The sequence below is a fragment of the Chamaea fasciata genome, unplaced genomic scaffold (genome assembly GCF_029207755.1).
Source record: "Chamaea fasciata isolate MVZ Bird 193981 ecotype frontalis unplaced genomic scaffold, bChaFas1.0.hap1 SCAF_21, whole genome shotgun sequence".
Taxonomy (NCBI): Eukaryota; Metazoa; Chordata; class Aves; order Passeriformes; family Sylviidae; genus Chamaea; species Chamaea fasciata.
This window is the reverse complement of record NW_027094106.1, coordinates 10,342,711-10,364,071: the sequence shown is the minus strand read 5'-3', so window position 1 is coordinate 10,364,071 and position 21,361 is coordinate 10,342,711. Positions and strand designations below refer to the sequence as shown.

Below are 21,361 nucleotides of genomic sequence, written 5' to 3'. Positions count from 1 at the left end.
CTTGCTGATAACTCACGGTGTTATCATGACTTATCTGAAGTTTACTCTGGCTTTCTTTTGGTTCTAGTCATCAATAATTAGGGCTGTTCTGATCCAGCTCATTGCAGTGGGATTTGGGTGCGGAGCAGTGTTTATAAAACAAACTTGTCCTTGTGTAGAAGCCAGCATCCCACAGAAACCCTGCTTGCCTTACTCAGGTGATCTGAAATAATTTCTTGGGTAAACAGTTTCTGCCTGACACCTCTACCAGATTTCCCATGGGATCTTACATAACCTCTGTCCTTTATGAGACTATTGTAATATGTAAGGAAAAGGTCATGGGATTCATCCTCCCTATTTCTGAAGCGCTCCAATGGAAGTCCTCATTCTAGCATTGGAACAACAAACCCCACACAATACTTAGTGTTACTCAGTCATGATTCAGCTAAAATGCCATATACGAATAGGGAAAATAAACAGTTTTCAGAGCACTCCAGACACTTCCTCATGGCTGAAGCATCAGTTTCCTCTAGGACTTGCTTCTCTCCATCACCGTTTCAGATGGCCACTGCAGGCAGTGCCTCAGGCACAGGCCACTGTCCCCTGTCCCTGCATCCTGAGCCCTGAGGGCCAGCCTGGACGGCCTCGTGGGGATGGAGCTCTTTCTCAGCTCCATGGTGCTGTCCTTTGCTTGTTCCCTTTCCCCTTTCCCCCCGACAGTGGTCACTGAAGAGCAGCTGGGAGCAGCCCTGTGCCTGGCCCTGCTGAAGGTTTGTGCCGTGGTCACAACTGGGAACTCCTGGGGATGCTGGGGATCAGGCCTCACCCTGTGGTGTCCCCCCATGGCAGGAAGAGGCCTGTAAACATGGTACAGTATTATAAATAGCCTCACTAATGAGGAAAGCTTGTGTACTTGGTCTAACACTATCCATTTGTGTCCTGGGAGAAAGGTTAGAGCAAACAGAGCAACTGCTGCAGGCAGAGCAGGGAGAAGCAGCATTCAGAGGTGGTGAAAGGGGGAGCTGGGGTCTTGTTTTCTTCGTCCACTTCCATAAATCACAGCTTTTGGTGAACACAACCTGAGGGGACCCTTCACTGCAAGACCCCACACTGAAGTCCTACTTGCTGACCAGGGCTGGAACTGTGATCTTGCAGAACACGCTAATGGCAAGCCCAGCCTTTAGCTCAGCTCATGAAGGTGCTGAAATAAGCAGATTTGCAGCTCACACGTGCTTCTAACACTGTCCTGGCTTCAGAGAGCTCTGTAAGCATCTGTCTGGGAGCACAAACCAGGCGTCACCAGCTCAGCCTGGACGCTGCAGCCAGACAGTGTTGGTAAATCAGACCAGATACCAGAAAACTTTTATACAAGTTTTTAATACAAAATTCAACAAAAATATATATAATCAGGCATTTTATGCAATGCATACATTCTTTATATCTGCAGGTACAGATAAATAACAGAAGGCAAAACCAAGTATTTTGCTTATCTTTGGCCATTAACCAATAATCACCCCCAAACCGATATTATAGGGTTAAAGGATAATAAACTGAGTCTGTAAATGTCTCTCGTTACAGACACAGCATCAGGCAATAATACAGTAGTCCGATTTTCAGAAATGTAAGGAAATGGTTCTCTAACACTGCCCAATACTGAAATTTCACCTGGTTTGCTGCTATGGAGCATAAGGCCTTCAGCATAGTCCTGGGTTACATCAGATACACTGCACCCCTTTTAACCTGCTGCCCTTCCCCACGCACTGCCCTCTACAAAGCCACGCTGTACCTCCTCACAAATAAACTAGCACAAAGTCTGACCTGGGGGGCAGCTTTCTGGGCCCCAACCAATGTACAGAAGGAAGTTTAACTGCTCTGTAAGTCAACAGTTTTCCTACCTCGGTGTGCCAGAACAGCTGTCCTTCCATTTACAGCTCAGATGCATCATGGCTCTACCAAAGCAATATATACACGAGACACATGAAAAAATCATACAAGCAATTTTTAAAGGTACATTGATAACATGTAGCAGCTTATGTCTATATATGTACATGTTTTTCACAGTTATATTTTAGAAAATTGAGAACACCAGGAATACTTCTACTGTGTTTTCTATAAATAGTAAAAAAAATTACCTGTCAGGCGTTTTGATAAAATAGTATTTAGGTTATCACTTTAAATAGCTCTTGAAAACCTGTAGAGTTTTAAGCTTAAAGGCTGTACAGTTTGAGGATTCTCTAAAGTGTTTGTAGCCAGTTTCAGCAGCTGGGCCACCTCCCAGTTGTTGGTTTCGTTTTTGTTTTTCTTCTCCAATAACTCAAACCTGGTAACAAAGGAACTCGAGCACTTTGCAGGGCAGAGGCAAGTTCTTGACGTGGCTGGTGGGCATCACCCTGCGGATGGCCATGCGACACAGGTGCTGCAGGCTGGACACCTGCCTCGGGGTAGCCCAGAAGTACACGCTGCCGTCCTGGGTCCTGCACAAAACCCCACAAACCCCACAGGTTATTCCACGGGAACCAGCTCAGCCTGCTACCAACTCAAATGCACGTGACTAGGTAGGGGACTTGCTGCTGCTCAGTTCCAGCTGCTCCACATCCTGATTTACTCCAGTTCCTATTTTAAGCTACAGCAGCACAATAAGCAACTTGTCTATTCAACAGGAGCAGATCTCCCAGCAGCTCCTGCTGTGCCACCTGACACACAGCAACTGCCCTCGGCTATCTGATGGGCTCCTTCCAATCTTCATGTTTTGGGTCTCTCACGTATTTATTTTTAAAGATAAGAAGTGAGTTTATCAGCTGATTGATTTTACTGCTATTCCAGACATGTTTAAACAAACAGAACCAGTCAGAAGCACCAGCATGCCAGTCACAACTGAAGATTTTTAGAACACTGAGCCACTGTTTTCCATCTCCTGTGTCACCTTAGTATTTTAGAAAGGAAAAGAAGTCAGTACTTGCCCTGCAGCCAGAACGCTGCCATCGGTAGAGAAAGTACAGCAGAGCCCATTGTTCAGAGGTGCAACTTGTACAGGGTACTCCTCATCAATCCTCCAAAACCTCACCATCCTGAGGGGGAAGGACAACACAGGAGGTTACCAGAGCAGGTTTCTGCTTGTGCTGCACAAGCAGCTGGTGTGGAGCAGAGCTCAGGCACCAGGAGCCCGGGCTCCCGAGGGGCTCCTGTGCTGGGAGCAGTGCAGGAGGAGCCCCAGCCCCGGGGCACACTCACTTGTCATCGGCCAGGCTGGCCACGTGCAGCCCGTCGTGGCTGAAGCACACGGAGCGCACCCAGCGGTCGTTGGCGCCGCCGGCGAAGATGGGCGTGGGCGGGGGGAACAGGTGCCTGCGACAGAGACACAGCTCAGGGACAGCACGGCCCAGCAAACAAACAAACAAACAAACAAACAAACAAACAAACAGAGCTTAACCAGCTAACCCTGCACTCGGGAGCGGGGACTGAACTGCTCTTCAGCTTTGCTCAACAGCTCAGCGCACACTGAAACACCAGCGCTGTGAATCCTCTCGCAGATGGAAGAACAACCTCCAGCCTCTGCCACTTGAGAATTTCCTTGCTCATTTCCAAGTCCACCCCGGGAGAAGGTTTCCAGATTTGGTTGCTTTACTCACCCAAATTCCTTAAGAATCACTCCAATATGTGGATCCCAGACATAGACTCGAGTGTCGTAAGATGCAGTAGCCAGTAATGCTCCATCAGGAGAGAACTCACAAGCTACAACATCATTGTGATGGCCTTCGAGTTTCCGTAACATGGAGTATTTATCCATATCCCAGAGGAAAACCTGCAATTAAACGAGCTGATGTTATAGCTCTGCTCAGAGAGGCAATGAAGCATTTAATTTGTTTTTTAAGTATAGCTAGTCTTATTTAGGATTATATTAAAATCAGGTATTATGAATTACTACAATTAAGAAATATGCTCAGTGTCATACTCAGATTAAAATCAAGGTTTTTTAAAAAAATAATTAAAGCAGACATGCAAGTTCTAACTCAAATTTGTTAAATGTTATTAACAAAATAAGCCAAAATATAAGATAAAGGCAACAAAATTTAACCATGTAGCTTACTGAAATTCATGTATTACAAAACTATTTTATTAAAATATTCAGAAATAAATAGGGTTAAACTCTACAGTCCCCTCTTTTCAGTAACTACCAAAATTTTAAGAAATATACAGACAGAAAATGTAAGGTTAACATATTGTTACTCCAGTGGCATCCCTTTAAGATCACTTGTTTACAATTGCTTGGATCACCAACGTCAGCCTAGGAAGAGAAACAGATACTGCAAGCAAAAAGAATTTTCACAGCCAAAAGTTACGTCTTTGGCAAAACAACAGGGAAGTCTAACCACATTATTAGAAAGAATTTAGGCATTTAAAATCAAGTCAACAGTAACAAACAACATTAATATAACAATTTACCCAGCTAATTGCACAGTGTATGGTAAGAATTCATAGAATATTACAGTATTTTACATGCAGTTGTACATTATTTATAATCAAAATAAGGACTGTGCAGAATTATTTAATAGGAACTATCCATGTACTGCAGCATGGTTTTATAGGAATATAAGTCTTTAGCAAAAGCTGTTATGTCCCTCAAAGAGCTCATTGGTGGCCTTGATTTTTCCCTGCACAGTTTAAATTCTGACATCTTGGATAAATTTACATTTCACCAAACCAAACTCAGCCTTAGTGCCTCCCACACTGCCTAACCCTGAACCATTTTACAATCAATTACAAACGCGTTCCCTAATTCTCCCAAGGGGACCCCAACATTCCATAAAACTGGAAACTTAAGTTTGAGGAGTCAGTGTGTTTCACTGCTGTGAAAATTATTAAAAAAAAAAAAAAAACAAAAAAAAAAAAAACAACAAAAAGAAAAAAAAAAGCAAGCAAGCAAGCAGACAGTGGACATGGAGCAGCACCTGCGTACGTACAGGACCCCTTGCAGCCGAGGGCAAGGTTACTTCGTCCTACGGTACAGACGGTACAGCTCGCCGGGCTGGCGGCCAGAGCTGCCGCTCTCTGCCCGCCAGCACCACTGTGCTCCTCAGAGTGGTGCCAGCTTAACTCAATCACACCAATATTGCTGCCACCACCTGTGACAGGGAAAGCAAGAAGCTTATGGAAAACACACAGCCTCCAGACAGCAATGTACACATCCCCCTGTGCTCCGCTACAGAGCCAAACCCCAGAGCTCGGCCTGCTCGCCGAGGCCTCGGAGCACTCCCACAGGAGTGATGGCCAGTGCCTCAACTGGGCCTTCTGAGGCTCCACTACACTGCCTGCAGAGCCCCTGCAGCCAGCCTGAGCTCCCCTTTCTGCTCTGCCCGAACTCTGCAGTGCCAGGAGTAGCTTATGGCGTACATGCATCACCTGCACTGCTTTCAGTTCTCTAGCAGGGCGTTAGGATGGAAGCAAGAACAGTGTGCCCCTCTTCCCTCTAACTCTTAGACACCATTGCCATTGCTATGGGAAAACAGGGAGAAATGTTTTTGTTCAGCAGGAGATGCCCTGTCTGACTGGCTCAGACTTTGTGAAGTCTTTCTCACTGAGCATGGAACAGGAAGGACAAAATCAAAATCAAAATAGTTTTATGCATTAATCTAAGTATCTTTTAACACTGGCAGCTTTAGCGGTCTTTGCTTTATGCCATGACCCTGTGCTGACCTATTTCTCCACACTTACAGCCTCTTCAACTAAAAGCAGTGCAAGTTCCATTCACAAATCAGGGTCTCAATGCACCATTTGCCAGTTTAATTTCATGCACTTTTACATCATCATCAAACATTAGAAGTTCATGACACCGAGCACAAGCTTAATGTTACTTAGATTTAAAATGATTATGCACACAATTCAGGAGAATTAAGGAACAAGAAACTCTGACACATACTGCCTTACTGGCTCCAACAGAACAGAGGATGGAGGAGTCTGGAGAGAATGCACAGCCATACACCCAGTTCGGATGGCCTCTCAGCACCTTCATCATGTTTCCTAAACAGAAAGGCATTGCTGTAAGAATTGGTTAAATATTACAGAATTCGGATGGAAAAGCTTTCCCAAATCAGTTATTCCTTTGCGAAATTGTGTATTATTTTCCCAAACTTCTTGCAGAGTCATTCTACACAGAAATAAAACCCCTGGGATGCAGCCTCTACTTCCATGTCCCTATTCAGACAGGTCACTTCATGCACTCTTAGCCCAATACCTGCTTCTGCCTCCAGGGTTCAGACAGGTAAGGAATTCCAAGGGGGTGCAGAGTGAGCGACTAAAGAATTCCTAGTGCAGAGTGGGTGACTAACAGAACAGGCAGCTTTTCAGCAATGCTGACCAAACTGAGTCTAGAGCAGGAAAGGAGGCAAGTACATGGATACTTCTCTCAGGCATTAGAGCAGACAAAGTTCAGACATTACCATCATCTTTCAGGTCCCACACTCGCAGGGTTTTGTCTCTGGATGCAGACACAAGGATCAGGCTGCCATCGGGGGCAAAGGTTAAATCTCTGACAACTTCTGTGTGGTCCATCAGGTTAAGGAGGAGTTTTCCTGTTACATGAGAACACCACGATTTAACATGAAGGACTATTGCATCAAATGCTTTATGGATACAAATACTGAATATAAAATTACAGCATGTAAAGACAATTTTCTTTGTAGAAATGCTCCCTACAATGAGCAGCACATGGATCCTTTCACTCTCCTTTATCAAGAGGCAACTCCTGGAAAAGTTACAAAATCTAATTACTAGAACCTCAGAAATAAGGCAAGACTTATCTTTTGATAGACATTCCTGTTCTAAGCTTAAATTTACAAGGACAAACCAATAGTCATTATTTTTCTTAACTGAGTTCTCTCCAACCTAGCAGCTGTGCTACCAGCAGAACTGAAAGTCCCTAAGCTCAGATTTGGTCTTTTTGAGTCACTCGTTTTCTTGTTAAAAAAATAAAAGGTCCTAGGATTAGAGAGTTGTCATTCCTATTCACCAACCACGTTAAGTGTGTAAGGGAACACCTTATGAAAGGTAGTAAGAATTAGACAACAAAAGCCTTTTTTCTATGCTCTTTGCCTTCTGAAATATCTGGAGTCTCTCATCTTCGTTTCGTGTCCTACAGCGACAGCGTGAGGCGCGAGTTGGCACCTGAGCGTGATGAGGAAGGTCTGGACAACACTCAGGGACAGGGTGGCAGTGCTGGGGGTCCTGTGGCAGGCCAGGAGCTGGGCTGGACGCTCCCCGTGTGTCCCCGCAGCTGCCAGCTCCTCTGCACTCACCTGTGTACACATCCCAGATCTTGATGCGGCCGTTGTTGAGGCCGGTGGCGAGCAGCAGCTGGTCCTGGCCGAACTTGAAGCGGTGCCACTCGACGTTGACGCAGCGGCTCTGCTTGTCGGGCACCGAGGAGCCGAAGGCCAGGCTCCACACGATGTCCCCGCAGTCGATGACGTGCTCGCAGGGCTTGCTCCTCTGGCTGCCCTCGCTGCTCTGCCGCGGGCTGACGGCGTTGCTGCCATTCTTGGTGCCGTGCAGCAGGCTGCAAAGACAACAGCAGCTACAGCATGGCGCCAGGCCCCTCCAAAAACAAACCTTTCCTCGAGCTCTAGTGAAACCTGGGAGCTGTCATAACGTACACCTCTGCAAAACGCTGCACTTTTACTTTAAAATTATAAAAGTGGATATTTCTTATACCTGACAAGAATTACCAGCACCTGGAAACCTTCCAACACAAAATATTCTGTATACGGTTTTACCTCTGTGGAGAGCAAGATACCAACTTAAACTATTGCAAAATCCAACAGTTTTGAAGCATTTACAAAAAAATGACCCACAAAAATTTCTAGGGTTTTCTGCTAACTGAGTGGGAAGTTTCCTGCAATTCCTTTACCTGTGTTAAACCTTGAAAAGAGATACTGAGTGTCCAGCACATGGAAAACAATTAACCTCCCCCAAAAGGGGGGAAGAATGGGTCAGAGAAATGTAACCCGCTACAGAACTGCAGTGGCTAGCTACCAACTTTGCTAACATGCAGCCTGCAAGTGCAAATAAAATGTGTGTTTTGGAACTCCACTTGCATTCTAACAACAATGATAAGGAAAGAGGTCTGCCTTTAAGTAAATTCCTAAAAGGTAAGGCCAAACAGCATTGTGATAGGAAGTGTAGAGGGCCAGATCTTCCCACGTCTCTAAATTCCCTTTTCATTCTAACTTCCTCTTATTTTCGTGTGTCCGAATTGATTAACAAGTTTGTTAATTGCAGGCTTTGTGAGTTTGCAGTAGTTCCTCTTGCAATAGTTCCTCTTGCTGGCCACACAGGAAGAGACACAACAGCTGTTATTTTAAGGAGTTAATTTTCCCCCAAGGTGTCAAAGCCTAGAAGACCAATACATGCGTTTTAATCGATTTGAGGCTATCTCCTGTTCTTAAACCCTCCTGTTTTTCAGGTGCACGGAGAGTCACAGCGGTTTGTCTTACAAGTTGTTGAGGCACTGTGCCCAGGGGACCAGCTTCACTATGCGGTGTCCCTGTGACCACGCCAGGTACGAGCCATCGGGAGCGAACGCGACCGTCCAGTTCTCGCGGCCGCACTTCTTGTCGAAGGGAGACGTGGGGGCCAGGAGCTCTCCTACCGTGCGCGACCGAGCTGGGGGGACAGAGGAGATCCGTGAGCGGGAGGGAGATCCCTGCAGCGCCTTGCACCGGCGGCTCGGGCACCCGCGCGTCACCCCGCTTTGTTCCGCGGCGACCAGCGCGCTCGGGAGGGGGCCCGGTGTCACCGCACAACCCAGCAGGGTGAGCCCCGGCAGGGAAGGAAACACGCGGTGCTGAACGGACTGCCCGCACTGCGGGCGATGCCGCCAGGCCGGGAGAAAGGGGCGGCGGCCGGGAAAGGCTCCGTGTGCCGGGAAAGGATCCGTGTCCCCGGCCGCGGCTCCGTGTGCCGCGATCCCGCCCTTACCCGCGGGCAGCCCCGAGCGCGCCGCGCCGCGCTGCGGGATGGGCTGAGCGCCCGCCCGCCCCGCCCGAGCCCCGGCCCGGCCGCGCTGCCCCCGCCGGGCCCGCCCGCCCCCCGCTCACCGATGAGCTTCTCGTTGACGCTCGGGGGAAAGCTGGCCATGGACGGGCGGCCTGAGCGACGGCGGGGCTGCCACGGAGCGGGACGGGCGGCGCGGGCTGGGCAAGATGGCGGCGGCGGGCGGGGAGGCGGAGCGGGGCGGGGAGAGCTCCGGGGGCCGGGCCGGGCTCCGGGGGCGCCTCTGCCCGCCCCGATCGGCCCTGCCCGGCCTCCCTGCCCTGCTCTGCCCGGCCTGTCTGCCCGCCCCGATCGGCCCTGCCCGGCCCGGCCTCCCTGCCCTGCTCTGCCCGGCCTGTCTGCCCGCCCCGATCGGCCCTGCCCGGCCTCTCTGCCCTGCTCTGCCCGGCCTGTCTGCCCGCCCCGATCGGCCCTGCCCGGCCTCTCTGCCCTGCTCTGCCCGGCCTGTCTGCCCGCCCCGATCGGCCCTGCCCGGCCCGGCCTCCCTGCCCTGCTCTGCCCGGCCTGTCTGCCCGCCCCGATCGGCCCGGCCCGGCCTCTCTGCCCTGCTCTGCCCGGCCTGTCTGCCCGCCCCGATCGACCCTGCCCGGCGTCTCTGCCATGCCCTGTCTGCCCTGCCCGGCCTCTGTGCCCTCCCGGCCTGTCTGCCCTGCCCTGCCCTTCCCTGCCCGGTCTCCCGGGGCTGTCCGGCCTTGCCGTTCCCTGCCCGCCCGCAGCCGGCCCGCCGCCCGTGCCCGGCCGTGCCCCTGTCCCGGCCCGGTTCGCAGCCTGGTCCCGTCCTCCCGCCGTGCGCCTCCCTGCTCCAGCGGCTGGAGGAGTCTCCTACTTCTCGGTGTTGCTTCTATAGGTGTGTAATTCGGCATTTAAATCCAGCAGCATCAGGCTTACGGTAAAATTTTGAGTTTGCTGTTAATGAAGTTGTTCACAAAGAACTTGGAGAAAGAGACCCTGAGAGCACCTCATTCTCTCTGATTTTGTATTTACATCTCTATACATCCCTCTCTCATTCCATCATCTTTTCTCCTTTTGCATATCTAAATTCTGCCCCTCTTCTAGACTGTTATAAATGTATAGCCGAAGTAACTCTTCCTTGCTCTGTCTGTGGACTTCGGAGAAGCTCCCAGCAGGATAATTAACTGCAGATAATAACCGTGATTTCGTTCCAAAGCAGTGGCCTGAGCCCTCTGCAGCTAATCCCTGGACAACTCCTTGCAACAAGGCACCCTTGTAGCCAGTGAATATTGTGCAATGCTGCTTGGAATTGCTCATGGGTTGTGAATGTTTGAGCCAGGCCAGCCCAGAGCTGAGCTGACTCACGTAAGGATTCTCTGGAGGGTCTGAGCTTCACTCAGCCAGCACACACTGCTGACCCTGGGGGCTCTTTAGAGCCAGCAAACCGCAGCTTTGGGTTACTCAGTTTTGCGGGGGTGTTACCACGCTGCTGCCTTTCTCACTTTTCTTTTTTTCTCCAGTCCACATTTTGTGCATTATGGACACAAAGGCAAAAAGGGATATGTAAATCCCAGCGGTTTGCAGGCTTGTAAGAAATTGTTTGGTGTCACGGGCTGTCCTGGGGCGTTGGTAGCACCTTCTCCTTTCAGGCAGGGCTGGAAGGGCCGTAGTCCTTGTGTCTGAAGGCAGAGTGGGAGGGGTGAAAAGCTCTTCTGTCTGCAAGCTGCCAACTCATCCCCTCTGCTCAGTAAAATGTATCTGTCCAAAATTCAGTATAAACTTGAGGAGATAAAGCAGCCACGCTTTCCTTCCTCGGGACTCTTGCTGTGTTTATTCTCCTTACAAGCAGCGCGTGCAGGGTGATTTTTCAGATGATTTTTCAGTTCTGCCTGGCTGAGGTTGGCTGTGGGACCCAGGCTGTCACACACTGTCACAGGCCAGGGCCTGCAGCGGGTGACTCAGGCAGATTTATGGGGTTTCCATTACCTTCCTTTAGGGATGCAGCTGCCCAGCCTGCACGGGGCTGCTCAGCTGGGAAGCTCACAAACTTGGTGCCATCTTTCTCCATCAAGTCTTTGCTCGCTGCGATAAACTTTCACAAGTGAAAGGGCTTTTGTCCTTTCTGTCTCCTGGAAATACCTTCAGGGATCCAGGCTATGGAGCTTTTCCCCAGGCTGCTGGAGCACCAGGATCTGCTGATTTCACATTCCTGTATTCCAACGGGGTGAATTCAGTTCGACCCGTTTCCTTTGCTTTGTCTTCTCTTTTTCAGGCCCACAAGTTATGTTCCTCCTCACAGCTGTCATTCTATAAAGCTCTCCTGGCAAATTAGGAATAGTTAGGCCCAGTCACACTTAAGTCCAGGGTAGCTCATCTGTGCAATAGTGCTTGCCATTAAAAATTATGCTATTTTTAGTCTACACTGTTAATAATTCACAAGCTCCTGTTTGTTTTGAGCACCTCCTGGGGATGGAGAAAGTTCAGCCTCTGTGGAGACAGAAGAGAAGGTGAAAGGAAAAAGCAGGATGGAAGAAAGAAGGACAGGGCAGAGAAGGTTGAGGAGGAAAAGGGCTCGCAGGGAAGTGAATGGTGAGCAGCAGAGGAGCGAGACAGTGCCAGGAGCTGGACTTCAATGGTCCTGTGGGTTCCTTCCACTTCAGGACATTCTGGGATGCTGTGGTCCTAGGGAGGTCCAAGTGACGGCCACCCCCAAGCTGAGTGTTCAAAAACTCAACACACAAGTAAAGCAACAGCCCAGCCCTGCAGGGAGCTGTTGGAGTGCATGAGACCTTGCAAACGAGGCTTTGCCCGCTCTTGGTCTGTAAATACATCTTCAAAACTCTCAGCAGTGTTTGCCCCTGAGTGTCTCCTGCCCTCCTCGCTGCAGCTGCTCTGCCCTGAGGTGCTGCTGGGCCTGGCCCCGTTTCAGCTGTTGCCTCATTCCACGGACGTGTTGTTGTGTGCCTGGTGGCTACGAGCAATATTGGCACCACTGTGGCCCCGGAGAGTTTGCAGTCTAAACAGACAAGGCAAACAGCACTCGGGAGGAGGAACAGGGGGATGAGGCCACTTTCTCAGGGTCATCGTGGAGCAGCCAGGAGCATAACTGTGTGATTTTCCCACGGGCACCAGATAAGGCTGCCTCCCTTCCTGGAATTCTGGGCTGTCATTTCTCTCTCCCCTTTTGTCCCTTGCTCTGTCACTTATTTACCATTCCTTCTTGTGAGGAATTTTAGGTGATTCTAAAGCGATGTACATCTCGTACTTAAGGGGTTAATCTGTAAAGGTCTGCTAAAGGAGTGTGCAGTGGAAAAACTGCACAGATGGGATATCAGACTGTGGGAATTTTTTTTCTCTGCGTTCTTTTGGTCTCATTGGGATTTTATAATTTTTGGAACACGTCTTTGGGTATAATAAATAGAGCAGATGGCTCAGTGTATGTGGGGATTTCAGTGCTTCCATGATGAGTAGCTGCACTGAAATAATGGAGACAGAAGTTTGGGGTTACTCCTTTTAGATTCAAACCGTCCTTTCTCTGTGAGCCAGCCATGGGTGCCTTGTAGGGGAGCTGCTTTCAGAAGTATCTGTGCTAAATTTACCCTCTGAGGGGACAAGAGGTCTTCTCCCAGATGGCTGAAGTGACACTGAGAGTTTTGAGCTGTCCTAAACAAGGACAGGGGGGAAGGAACCTCTGCAAGTGCTGAGGAGCCTAGTGCTCAATTCTCCTGGTCCCTCAGGCATTGGCCAAAACAGGCTGGGATTGGGAAGCTGGTGTAAGACCAGAGGAATTCAAAGCAGTCACATAACGAGTCAGAGAAAGGGCTGTGTCCTGGCCAGCTCAGAGTGTTCAGATCACAAGACAGCAGAGAATGTTCTGAATTGTTCTAAACCCGAATGCTTTTGTGTTAATATGAAATATTTATCTTTTTTTTTTTTTTAATATATGACTCAAGGCAGAACTTTACAGTAGTTGCTGCTAACCTGGGGTGCAAGCAGTAATAAACTGCTGAGCATGTTCACTTTGGAAAAAACATTTTTGGTTATTTTGTTTTGGGTTTGTTTTTTTTTTTTAATGTTTTGGCATTGGACTATCAGGATTGCACAAACAGAGGGAAAATCAGTGTCACGAAGGGTGTTGGTGTAAATGCCAATAAATCATCTATAAATGCAATTTATAGAAAACCAGGTTGTGGTTATAGGAAAAACAACTGGGATAGACTCCCTATATTCTGTAGAGCAGATCAGTAAAAGAATCAGGACAGGAGAAGTCAGCATGCTGGGGAATTGCAGGGCTATGTGTGACAGCTTCTGCCTGGAAACAGCCGAGGCTGCATTCCTGCTGCGGGCAGTTGGGAAAGAGCAGGTTGCTCACAGATAAAGAGTGTTTGCTCACAGATCAAACAGCTCCAGGTGGGCCTGAGCTGGTGTTGAACTGCGCCTGAAAATATTTGGGTGCCTTGTGTCCAGCCCTGTTGCCACAGGGAACACGTGCAGAGGGCTACGGAGGAGGTGCCGAAGCTGAGAGAAATGGACACTCTTTGAAAGTGGAGGCTGGACAAGCCAATTTCTCCTAGTCCCCGTTTCTGGGTGACAAAAAGTGCTGTAAACAGGCACCAGAGTGAGGAGAGAGCTCGGACCCCACCGTTGGGCTGCCCCACACCGCAGGCTGTGTTTCTTTCCATCCATTCCTGAGCAGCCCGGGGTACAGAGGTAATCCACCTGCTGCATCACCTTCCTCTCCACTGCCGTCTGGCCCTGCTCAGCCAGTGAGGCTGACAACTCTTAAGGGAAGGCCCTGCCCTCTGCATTAACGTAATTGCAGGTTATTTGTGAGGTTCCTTCCATGGCTTACTTCCTGAAGGTCTGGCACAGAAATCCGGTTTTGTAATTTGAGCCCTAACGAGTGGCTGGATGTAATTATGGGCTCCATTATTGCAGCAGCCTCCGTAGCATGGAAAGTAAAAGCTCAGTGTTGCCACTAGCACTGAAAATACAGCAGCTGGTAGGTAACAAGTCCCTTGTGCAAGCAGAATGTGGGCAGTGTGTACACAGGTAGGAGCCATGTTCACTGGGGCCTGCTCCGGTCTGTTTATAAATGTTTCCCAAAAGAGGTTGATGAGATTTCTGGTTGTACTCTCACGATAGCTCTCCCGAAGGCACAGATTGCACACAAAATGTGTAACAAATAAGATCAATATGTTCCCCAGTAAAGCAAAGCAGGATTTGGGGGGGCATAATTTACCTTTCTGACAGATGTCATAAATGGGGGGTGAGCTGGATGTGCTCAGACCTACAGACACAGGGATCGGCTGCAGAACAAAGGGACTCACGGCTGGCTGCTCACGGGCTGTCAAGGCAGCTGAACACTGGGAATGGCTCTGGGCGTGCTCTGGTCACTGGGGAAAGGCTGCTGGGAGCTAAAGGCACGGTTCAGGGAGCACATTCCTGCCAGACCTGACACGTCAGGCAATGTGCAGCCTGCTCTGAGGCCGCCCCCGCTGCACACAGGTCAGCTGCTCTCCAAGGCTCTGGGCAAGGGCCACTGGCCAGGAAGGGCCCTGGTCTGGGGGGCTGCTGCTCACCCTCCAGAATCTTGCCTGTTCCATCTTTTCAGGCGGCAGCGATGGGATTGCTTTCTCATCAGTGCCTGTGCAGCACTAACTCAAAGGGTCTGGGATGCAGTGGGAGCCCTGAGGAGTCCCTGCAGTGCATGTCCGCAGTAAAGGCTGAGTTACACCACCCGGGTGGAAGGTGATAAAGCCGCCCCGTGGAGATCAGGCAGACTCACACTCAATCTGTGTGTAGCTTCTAACCTTCAAACTGCAGTTGGAGTCCCTGCCACGCTCCTGGGCCAAAGCCTTCCAGCTCCCACGTGGCTCAATCCAGGCCCTCTTTTGGGCTGCATTTGAGAGCTGTTCGGCCACGACTCTGTCAAAAAAATGGTGACATTTTCTTCTTTTAATATAAGCTGAGATCTGTATATGGAAGTAAAAGATGAATTGACCACTTGAACCCTGCCAGTCTAACACAAGAAAATATTTTAAGTGCAATTCCATTGCACAATTTAGCTGGAGGAAGCTCGTGTGCTCCACAGCTAAAACCTTTTCCTCTCCCTCCTCACTGAGCCTGGAAGTGTTGCCCTCTTGCCTTCTTTCTGTTGGAGCTGGCTTTTCCTGTCCTACTGCATACTCTGAGGGAGCTTGGCATTTGTCCCTGCCCTTTGCAGCTCTGGAATGCTTTCTTGCTGTTTCTTAATGCCTGTTATGACTGCAAGTAAGGCAGAGGTGCTGCCTTTGTTTCGCTGCTGCTTTTAAGTCACATGATGATATTTGGGAAATCCGTGGACCTGCAGCACTGTAAAATCACATCCACAATGAAAAACGAGTCCAAAAATGCAAAGTGGGTTAATGAGTCCTTAAAGGGTCAGGTTCAGGTTTAGGGCAAGGAGAGTTATTAATGGCCAGCAATGTGATTCTTCAGCATTGTCATTGCCCATGTGGCCAAAGAATTAAAAAAATAAATACAAAGAGTGGATCTGTGTGTGGATACCAGCTGGGAGCTCACCAGGAAAGTGCAAATGTAAATGTGGTGTTCACAAGAAGGGCATGGCTCTGGGGTAAGCTTTATCCCCAGTTTCCAGCTCCACTTTACAGCAACTCAAAGACAGCATCACCGAGGCCTCTGTGCTGCTCAGCATTGTTTGGAATCCCAGCCAAGCAGCACATGTTTTATCCAGAGGCTGTTGCCATGTACCATCCATCCAAACCACTGGCTATCTACTGCAAGTAAGCTTTTTTAAGGCTTTATTTTAGAAAAGCTTGTGTGGGCTTAAGCAGCAGTTGCAATTAAATAGGGCAGCATCAGCTAATGGCATGAGTCATGGGGAGGAAAGTGAGCAGCAGTTGGGGAAAACTCTTCAGTAACAAAGAGTCTTTATATTCATAAATTCATACAGGCTGACACGAGGCTTACACAGAGGTTGTTTAAGAAGCACAAAACTCAATTCTGGTCTTGACATTCTCCCAGTCTGTGGGAAATCCGCGGCGGGAGAAATGTGGCACTCAATATGAGTGATCGGCAAATCTCGTTTATTGTTGATTCACACAGCACATTTATAATAACACTAATGAGCTCATGCATATTGCAAAAGTTAAGCTCAGGACTGGTGCTCAGACTAAAAGTCAGCTACACCTCTTTCTACATTTCTTTGCGGTTACATAGTTTGAGTAAGTTTTAGTTTTACCGTGCTTCTCCCTCATGTCTTTCAGCTACAAGGTCTTGTTATCGTATCGCAGCTGTGCTCAAGGACATGCGAAGCTTGCTGCCTTGCTGGTTCTCATGAGAGTGCCTGTGTGCTCAGCAAAGCTCTCTCATGTCTGCGCGACCTTTTGCAGCTAGCCAGCTGTCGATCACACTCTCCACACCAGTTCAAGACTTACCCTTCCATCAGACAATTCCTTTCCCTCATCAGTCCCTCCCCTAACCTGAGTACTTAAGAAGACAGAGCAGGAAGGAAAGGCAGTCTCTGATGGCCAGGCTGCTCCGGTGGCTTTTCTCCCCAGTGCACTGCACCCGTGTTCAAAGTGAGTTAAAATAAGGTCCAGGTGTCCCATATGTGAATCCTGCAGGTCTTTGCTCACCTGGGACAGTAGATCCCATTTCTGCCCCCAGCCCTTTGGTCAGTGCTGAAGGGGCAGGTCAGAGCTGTGGTGCCAGCAGGGCTCAGATCCGGGCTGCGGCAGGAAAGGTCACACCTGCTGGATGTGCTGATGGCACTGGCCCCAAATCCTGGCTCCAGACTATGTGATTGTGGTCTAAAACCAGCTGATCTTACTGAGAAATAACGCCCCTGAACTGAATGGGACTCACACAGGTTTTTACACAGTGTCGGGGGAAAAGCGTCAAGCCCAGTCCTGTATTGTGCCAGTTGAGACTGGTTTTAATTCCGGGGGTCCCCTGAGTGATGGGCATTCCATTCCCTGGGACTCCTTGGGTGGGTCTGCTGGGGTGTGAGGAGCCTTTGGAGCTGATCACAAGGCACTGGAAGGCTTTCTGCAGACAAGCACCAGACAAGTTTAATGTGATTTTATGGAGAATTCTGCATTGCTTACAGCGGAGCCACTGCAGGATGCAGAGGAGATAGGGACTAGGAACAAGCTGAAAGCTCCTCTTGCTGACCCTGTGGTGTGATAAACAAGAAAGGAAACCAAATGTCAGGGAAAGGAAGTGATAACCTCGAATTATCCTTTGGGGCAATGTTCTAATCTAGGCTCAACTGATTAGTCATCCAGAACAATTAAAATATTGCTTTATAGTGTTTAAGTAACTTAACCTCTGCAATGACTGTCACATGTGGGGATGGCATTACTCACTAGGGAAGGGAAAAGTAGATACACGACATGATCTCATTCTGCTGAAGTCTTTGGAACATGAGCACATACACTGGGAGTGATTGTGATCAAACAAACTTCAACTGGGACTCGACAGAGAGCTTGTTTATAGCTGCAAGGCAAACGGGCAGACACTAACAGGGCTGTGTCCCTTTCTTTCCCCTGCACGGCATCAGCCTCCATTTCAGAAAATTTACTGTTCCATTAAGTGCAATTAGAGTATCTGAGCTCTTATGAGGCCTTGATAATAGACTATTTCTTTTATCAGATCAAGTGACAGGGATTAAACTCCTGGTGTTTTGCATCCAAATGAGATTTCTACTCGAACAGAAATATTTGCTTTTAGAATTGATTGTGTGAAACACCGTGCTACAGTTTGAATGCTCCTTTGATGGCTGGACTTTGTGGGGTAGAAGTTCCAAAGTGAGTATTTTGTACGGAATCTCTACTTTCTCCGGAGCATAACCCATCATTCTGCGATTACCGTTGATCTAGTCCGATCGTTTGCTGGCTCTGTTCTTGTTTCACAGGTCCTGTTGCGGTCAGGGAGGAACTGGGAAGCCGATAACACAAAGGGAAGTCCGTGGTTTACTCCTAAGGAAAGTTCCGTCACGGTTTGCCGTGCACGCTCAGGCGCGGGGTGAGTGGGTCAAACACACCGCGGGAAGGAGGCGAGCCGGGGCGGGCGGGTGGAACAACCGGGCCGGTCGCTGCAGCCAGCCCCAACCCGCGGGCTTTGGCGGCCTCTAATGCCCTCTGATGGACAAAGGCATCGGAGCCGCGTCCTCGGAGCCCGCGGGGCACGGGGAGCGTCGTGTCCCGGCCGAGGAAGAGCCCCGGGCTGGCTCGGGGTCCACCCCGGATGGAACCCGCGGCTGACGCGTTTGGAGCTGGCAAGGTGAAGTCACCTCGGACTAACACTTGGCACATCCTTTCCTTCCTCTCTTCCTTCCTCCTTCACTTAGGTTTGTTTGTTCGGCTTCTCTTAAGGACAGGAGGGAAGTATTTTTGGCCCCGATGGCAGATTTGGCGCAGTTCCCCCACGGTGACAGCCAGCCCATCAGGATTTGGGATCAAACCTGGGCCTTGCAGAGGAATGCTTCCAGAAGGGATGGGAGGTTTCTGGAGCAAAGCTCATACCTGGAAATTGAAAAGCATCACTCAGCACGTCTGAGCCACTGCTGGAGTGTTTGACAAATGCTGGTGAGAATGAGAAACTGGGAGGGGGGAATGGAGGGAAAACATTCCAAGGATCAAACAGAGGCTTCAGGGAGTCAGAAGGGAAAAGGTTAATACATAAATAAATAAATTGAGTTGAAAACACAAAATAGAAGAAAGCAGAAGACAAAGATGTGAGAGGGGGGAAAAATAAATCCATACTCTCTGGCAAGAAGCCACGAGAAGTGTCACCTCCAAGAGGCAGTTCAGGTGTAATGCAGGAGGCCCAGATCTCCTGGCTACAGTCGGGGTGATGTTCAGAAACTAACTGAATCTGAAAGGGTAAAATGCACCAGAAAGGAAGGAAACACGACAGGGCTTCTACCTTTGAAGGGGACTTTATTGGAAGTTGGGGTTGTTGGCTGATGGTATCTGTGACACAGGATCAGCACCTTCACTCCTGGGCAAGGACAAAGTGTGAGCTGAGAATTCCCTCAGGTTTCCCTGCAGACCTGGTCAGGTCTTTTCCTGTGTATGTCTCGACCTTCTCATCTGCCTCCTCATCCTCTAACTCAGGCAAAGAGCAGAAGTACCAGAATACCTCCGAGGAAGTGATTTAAGGGGCATTTTTGGCTGGATTGAAAACGTCTGCAGCTGGAAATTTCCCGAGGGGGGCTCTTCCCACATAAATAAATTTCCAACTCACACTTTATGGCTTGGCTGTTCAGGCTCTAAACCTCTGCTGAGAGGGACTAGAGACATGGCAGGGACTTCCCTGTGCTGTGTGACTCCTACCACTAGTGCCACTTTGACAGCCACAATGGGAAATGTTTAGTGAGGAGAAGTCATTGGCATTCACACCAAAGCCTGACAACACTGTGGATGCCTTAGGCTGCAATTCCTTATTTTAGTTTACATAGAAGCTTAAGGAAGTGCATAAAAAAGCTCTTGCTAAAGTGTCCTTAAAAACCCACGAGCAGGAGGTTGTCAGGAGCTGCTGAGGAAATGGTGCCACAACTCAGAGTTGTCAGGAGCTGGGGACTTGGGCTGGTTTATTCTGCAGCAATGCCCTGCTGGCTGGTACACACTGCTTGTCTCTGCCTGGGGAGGGCAGAATCAATGGGGGCTCAGGGACACACAGGCAGAGTCTGGCACAAAAATCAATAGCAGAGATATTGTGGGGGTTTGGGGACAGCAGTGGGAGAAGGGGTCTCCAGTCCAGGTACTGGCTGACGTTTTTCAGGGAGTTTGGGGGAACACTGTGAGAATTTCCAATATCGTCATTCAACCCCTGCGTCTAAAATCTGGGAATACTACAGCAAATCATGTTTGCTTTCAGGGAACAGATTTGCTTTGGGAAAAACACTGCCAGAAGCAGGAAGAAGCACTGTTTGTTTGGTTTGGTACATTTTGAAGGGAAGAAATAGCCTGTCCTTTTCCACCTCAGTCAGGAGTTCCCAGGATGCTTCTCTCTGATCTAATCATATCACCCTGATTTCTTTCTGGCATTTTGGGACGTGTTTTCCATAACCATATCAGTCAGCTGAAGCCCTTTCCTGCCCCTACATGAATTATTATTGTTTAGATTTTGGCAGAACATAGAGATCCCTGTGAAGATGGTGGCTGGTTTGCCTTCAGTGGAGATTATTCCTGCCTGACTGCTGTGGGACGCTGAGGGGTCAGACATAAACAGCTGGAAAAGGAGATGTGACAACAAGGGCCCGGTGGGGTCGGTTCTGCCTCTAGCAGGGAGACCCAGCCCTCGGGTTTAATTGGGAATTTCTAAACCTTCCTAGGTAAGGACGATTTGTGTAATGGCAGTGAACACAAACACCCCAGGGCTCTGCTCCACGGAGCCCTTGGGCGTTTTGTGTTCATCTCTGCGTGTTTGGTGTTGGTGTTTTGTGCTCTCCGGCTTTGCACTCTCTGTGACAAAGCCTTATTCTTCAACCAATTAATTGGGGGTTTTTTCTTAAATAAAATATTTGCAATTGATTTTCATCTTTTTATAAAACATCTGCTCTTCAAAAATTTGCTGTCACCCAGTTCCTGGATTTGATGCTAGAATGCAATGGAACTGTTAGTCCTGTAAATCCAAATTACAGGATTTTTATTGCTCGTTATTTACAAGGAAAGTTAACTCAGGATAAATTTGATGTTGCTGTTGTGGGTAATATTCCTATGTGCTGTGATAACAGCAAGAGTCTGAGTCACATCGAGGCCCTGACTGAGTGGGGGGACAGAAATTCTGTTTGATTCTCCAGTTCTGCCAATTTTAAATCCACTGTTCCAGAGCCCTCACCTCAAGCTGCGTCTTTATTTATAACATCAGAATTTCAACGTGACTCTAGCATGAAAGAACATTATTTTGTGCTTCTGTCTACCCAGAAGGAAAACAAATTAACATTCCCAAGAAGGAAAGTGGAAGTTGATGTTTATTTGTGTGTATCCTACTTTTCTGAGTCACCGAGTAAACAGTTGGCTGGGGCTGGTGTGACCGGGCTGGGGACCAAGGTGCCACACTCGGGTCTGTAGTTACTGTCAGGGACAGTAACAGAATCAGTTAATTTATGGAAACAACGGGGTTTTTAGTGAGAGGGTAAAACACTGCTGTGCATTCCAGCAAACCTGGGGGTGATCTGTCAAGCACAGAGGGTTGGAGGTGGCCACCGCAGGGGGAACAAAGCATCAGCCAAGGGTCCTGTGTCCCAGGGGAGCGGACGTGGTCCCGGGAGGAGCCGGAACGGGCGCTGCCCGGCGGGCGCTGTGGCCGTTCGGGGCCCGGGATGGAACGGGCGCTGCCCGGCGGGCGGCGCGGCCGTTCGGGGCCCGGG

General features: G+C 49.2%; 1 protein-coding gene and 1 long non-coding RNA gene across 4 annotated transcripts; one reads left to right on the top strand and one right to left on the bottom strand.

Annotated features, from left to right (window-relative positions):
* Positions 1 to 1,337: 1,337 nt before the first annotated feature.
* Positions 1,338 to 9,189, bottom strand: WSB1 (WD repeat and SOCS box containing 1). Its single transcript, XM_066201880.1, has 9 exons — positions 9,072 to 9,189; positions 8,469 to 8,637; positions 7,272 to 7,531; positions 6,417 to 6,548; positions 5,897 to 5,997; positions 3,609 to 3,781; positions 3,211 to 3,324; positions 2,940 to 3,047; positions 1,338 to 2,453 (listed from the first exon to the last, which is right to left on the bottom strand). The coding sequence occupies exons 1-9, from the start codon at positions 9,109 to 9,111 to the stop codon at positions 2,294 to 2,296; spliced, it is 1,257 nt and encodes a 418-aa protein (XP_066057977.1). The 5' UTR covers positions 9,112 to 9,189; the 3' UTR covers positions 1,338 to 2,293.
* A 313-nt stretch (positions 9,190 to 9,502) lies between these two features.
* LOC136299881 (uncharacterized) lies at positions 9,503 to 20,906 on the top strand. 3 transcript variants are annotated; one of them, XR_010723582.1, is made up of 4 exons: positions 9,503 to 9,874; positions 17,900 to 18,009; positions 18,335 to 18,572; positions 20,113 to 20,906. It is a non-coding gene; the product is annotated as an uncharacterized lncRNA (long non-coding RNA). The 3 variants fall into 3 exon arrangements; XR_010723584.1 differs by lacking the exon at positions 20,113 to 20,906 and adding an exon at positions 19,026 to 19,217; XR_010723583.1 differs by lacking the exon at positions 20,113 to 20,906 and adding an exon at positions 18,971 to 19,217.
* The last annotated feature ends 455 nt before the right edge of the window (positions 20,907 to 21,361 follow it).

Excerpts from the sequence above, each read along its gene's own strand:
- WSB1 (XM_066201880.1), bottom strand. The coding sequence starts at position 9,111 with ATGGCCAGCTTTCCCCCGAGCGTCAACGAGAAGCTCATCG. Across the intron at positions 6,549-7,271 it reads GATCTGGGATGTGTACACAG|GAAAACTCCTCCTTAACCTG; the intron begins GTGAGTGCAGAG and ends CTCATGTAACAG. Across the intron at positions 3,782-5,896 it reads CTGTTGGAGCCAGTAAGGCA|GTTTTCCTCTGGGATATGGA; the intron begins GTATGTGTCAGA and ends GTTTAATTGCAG.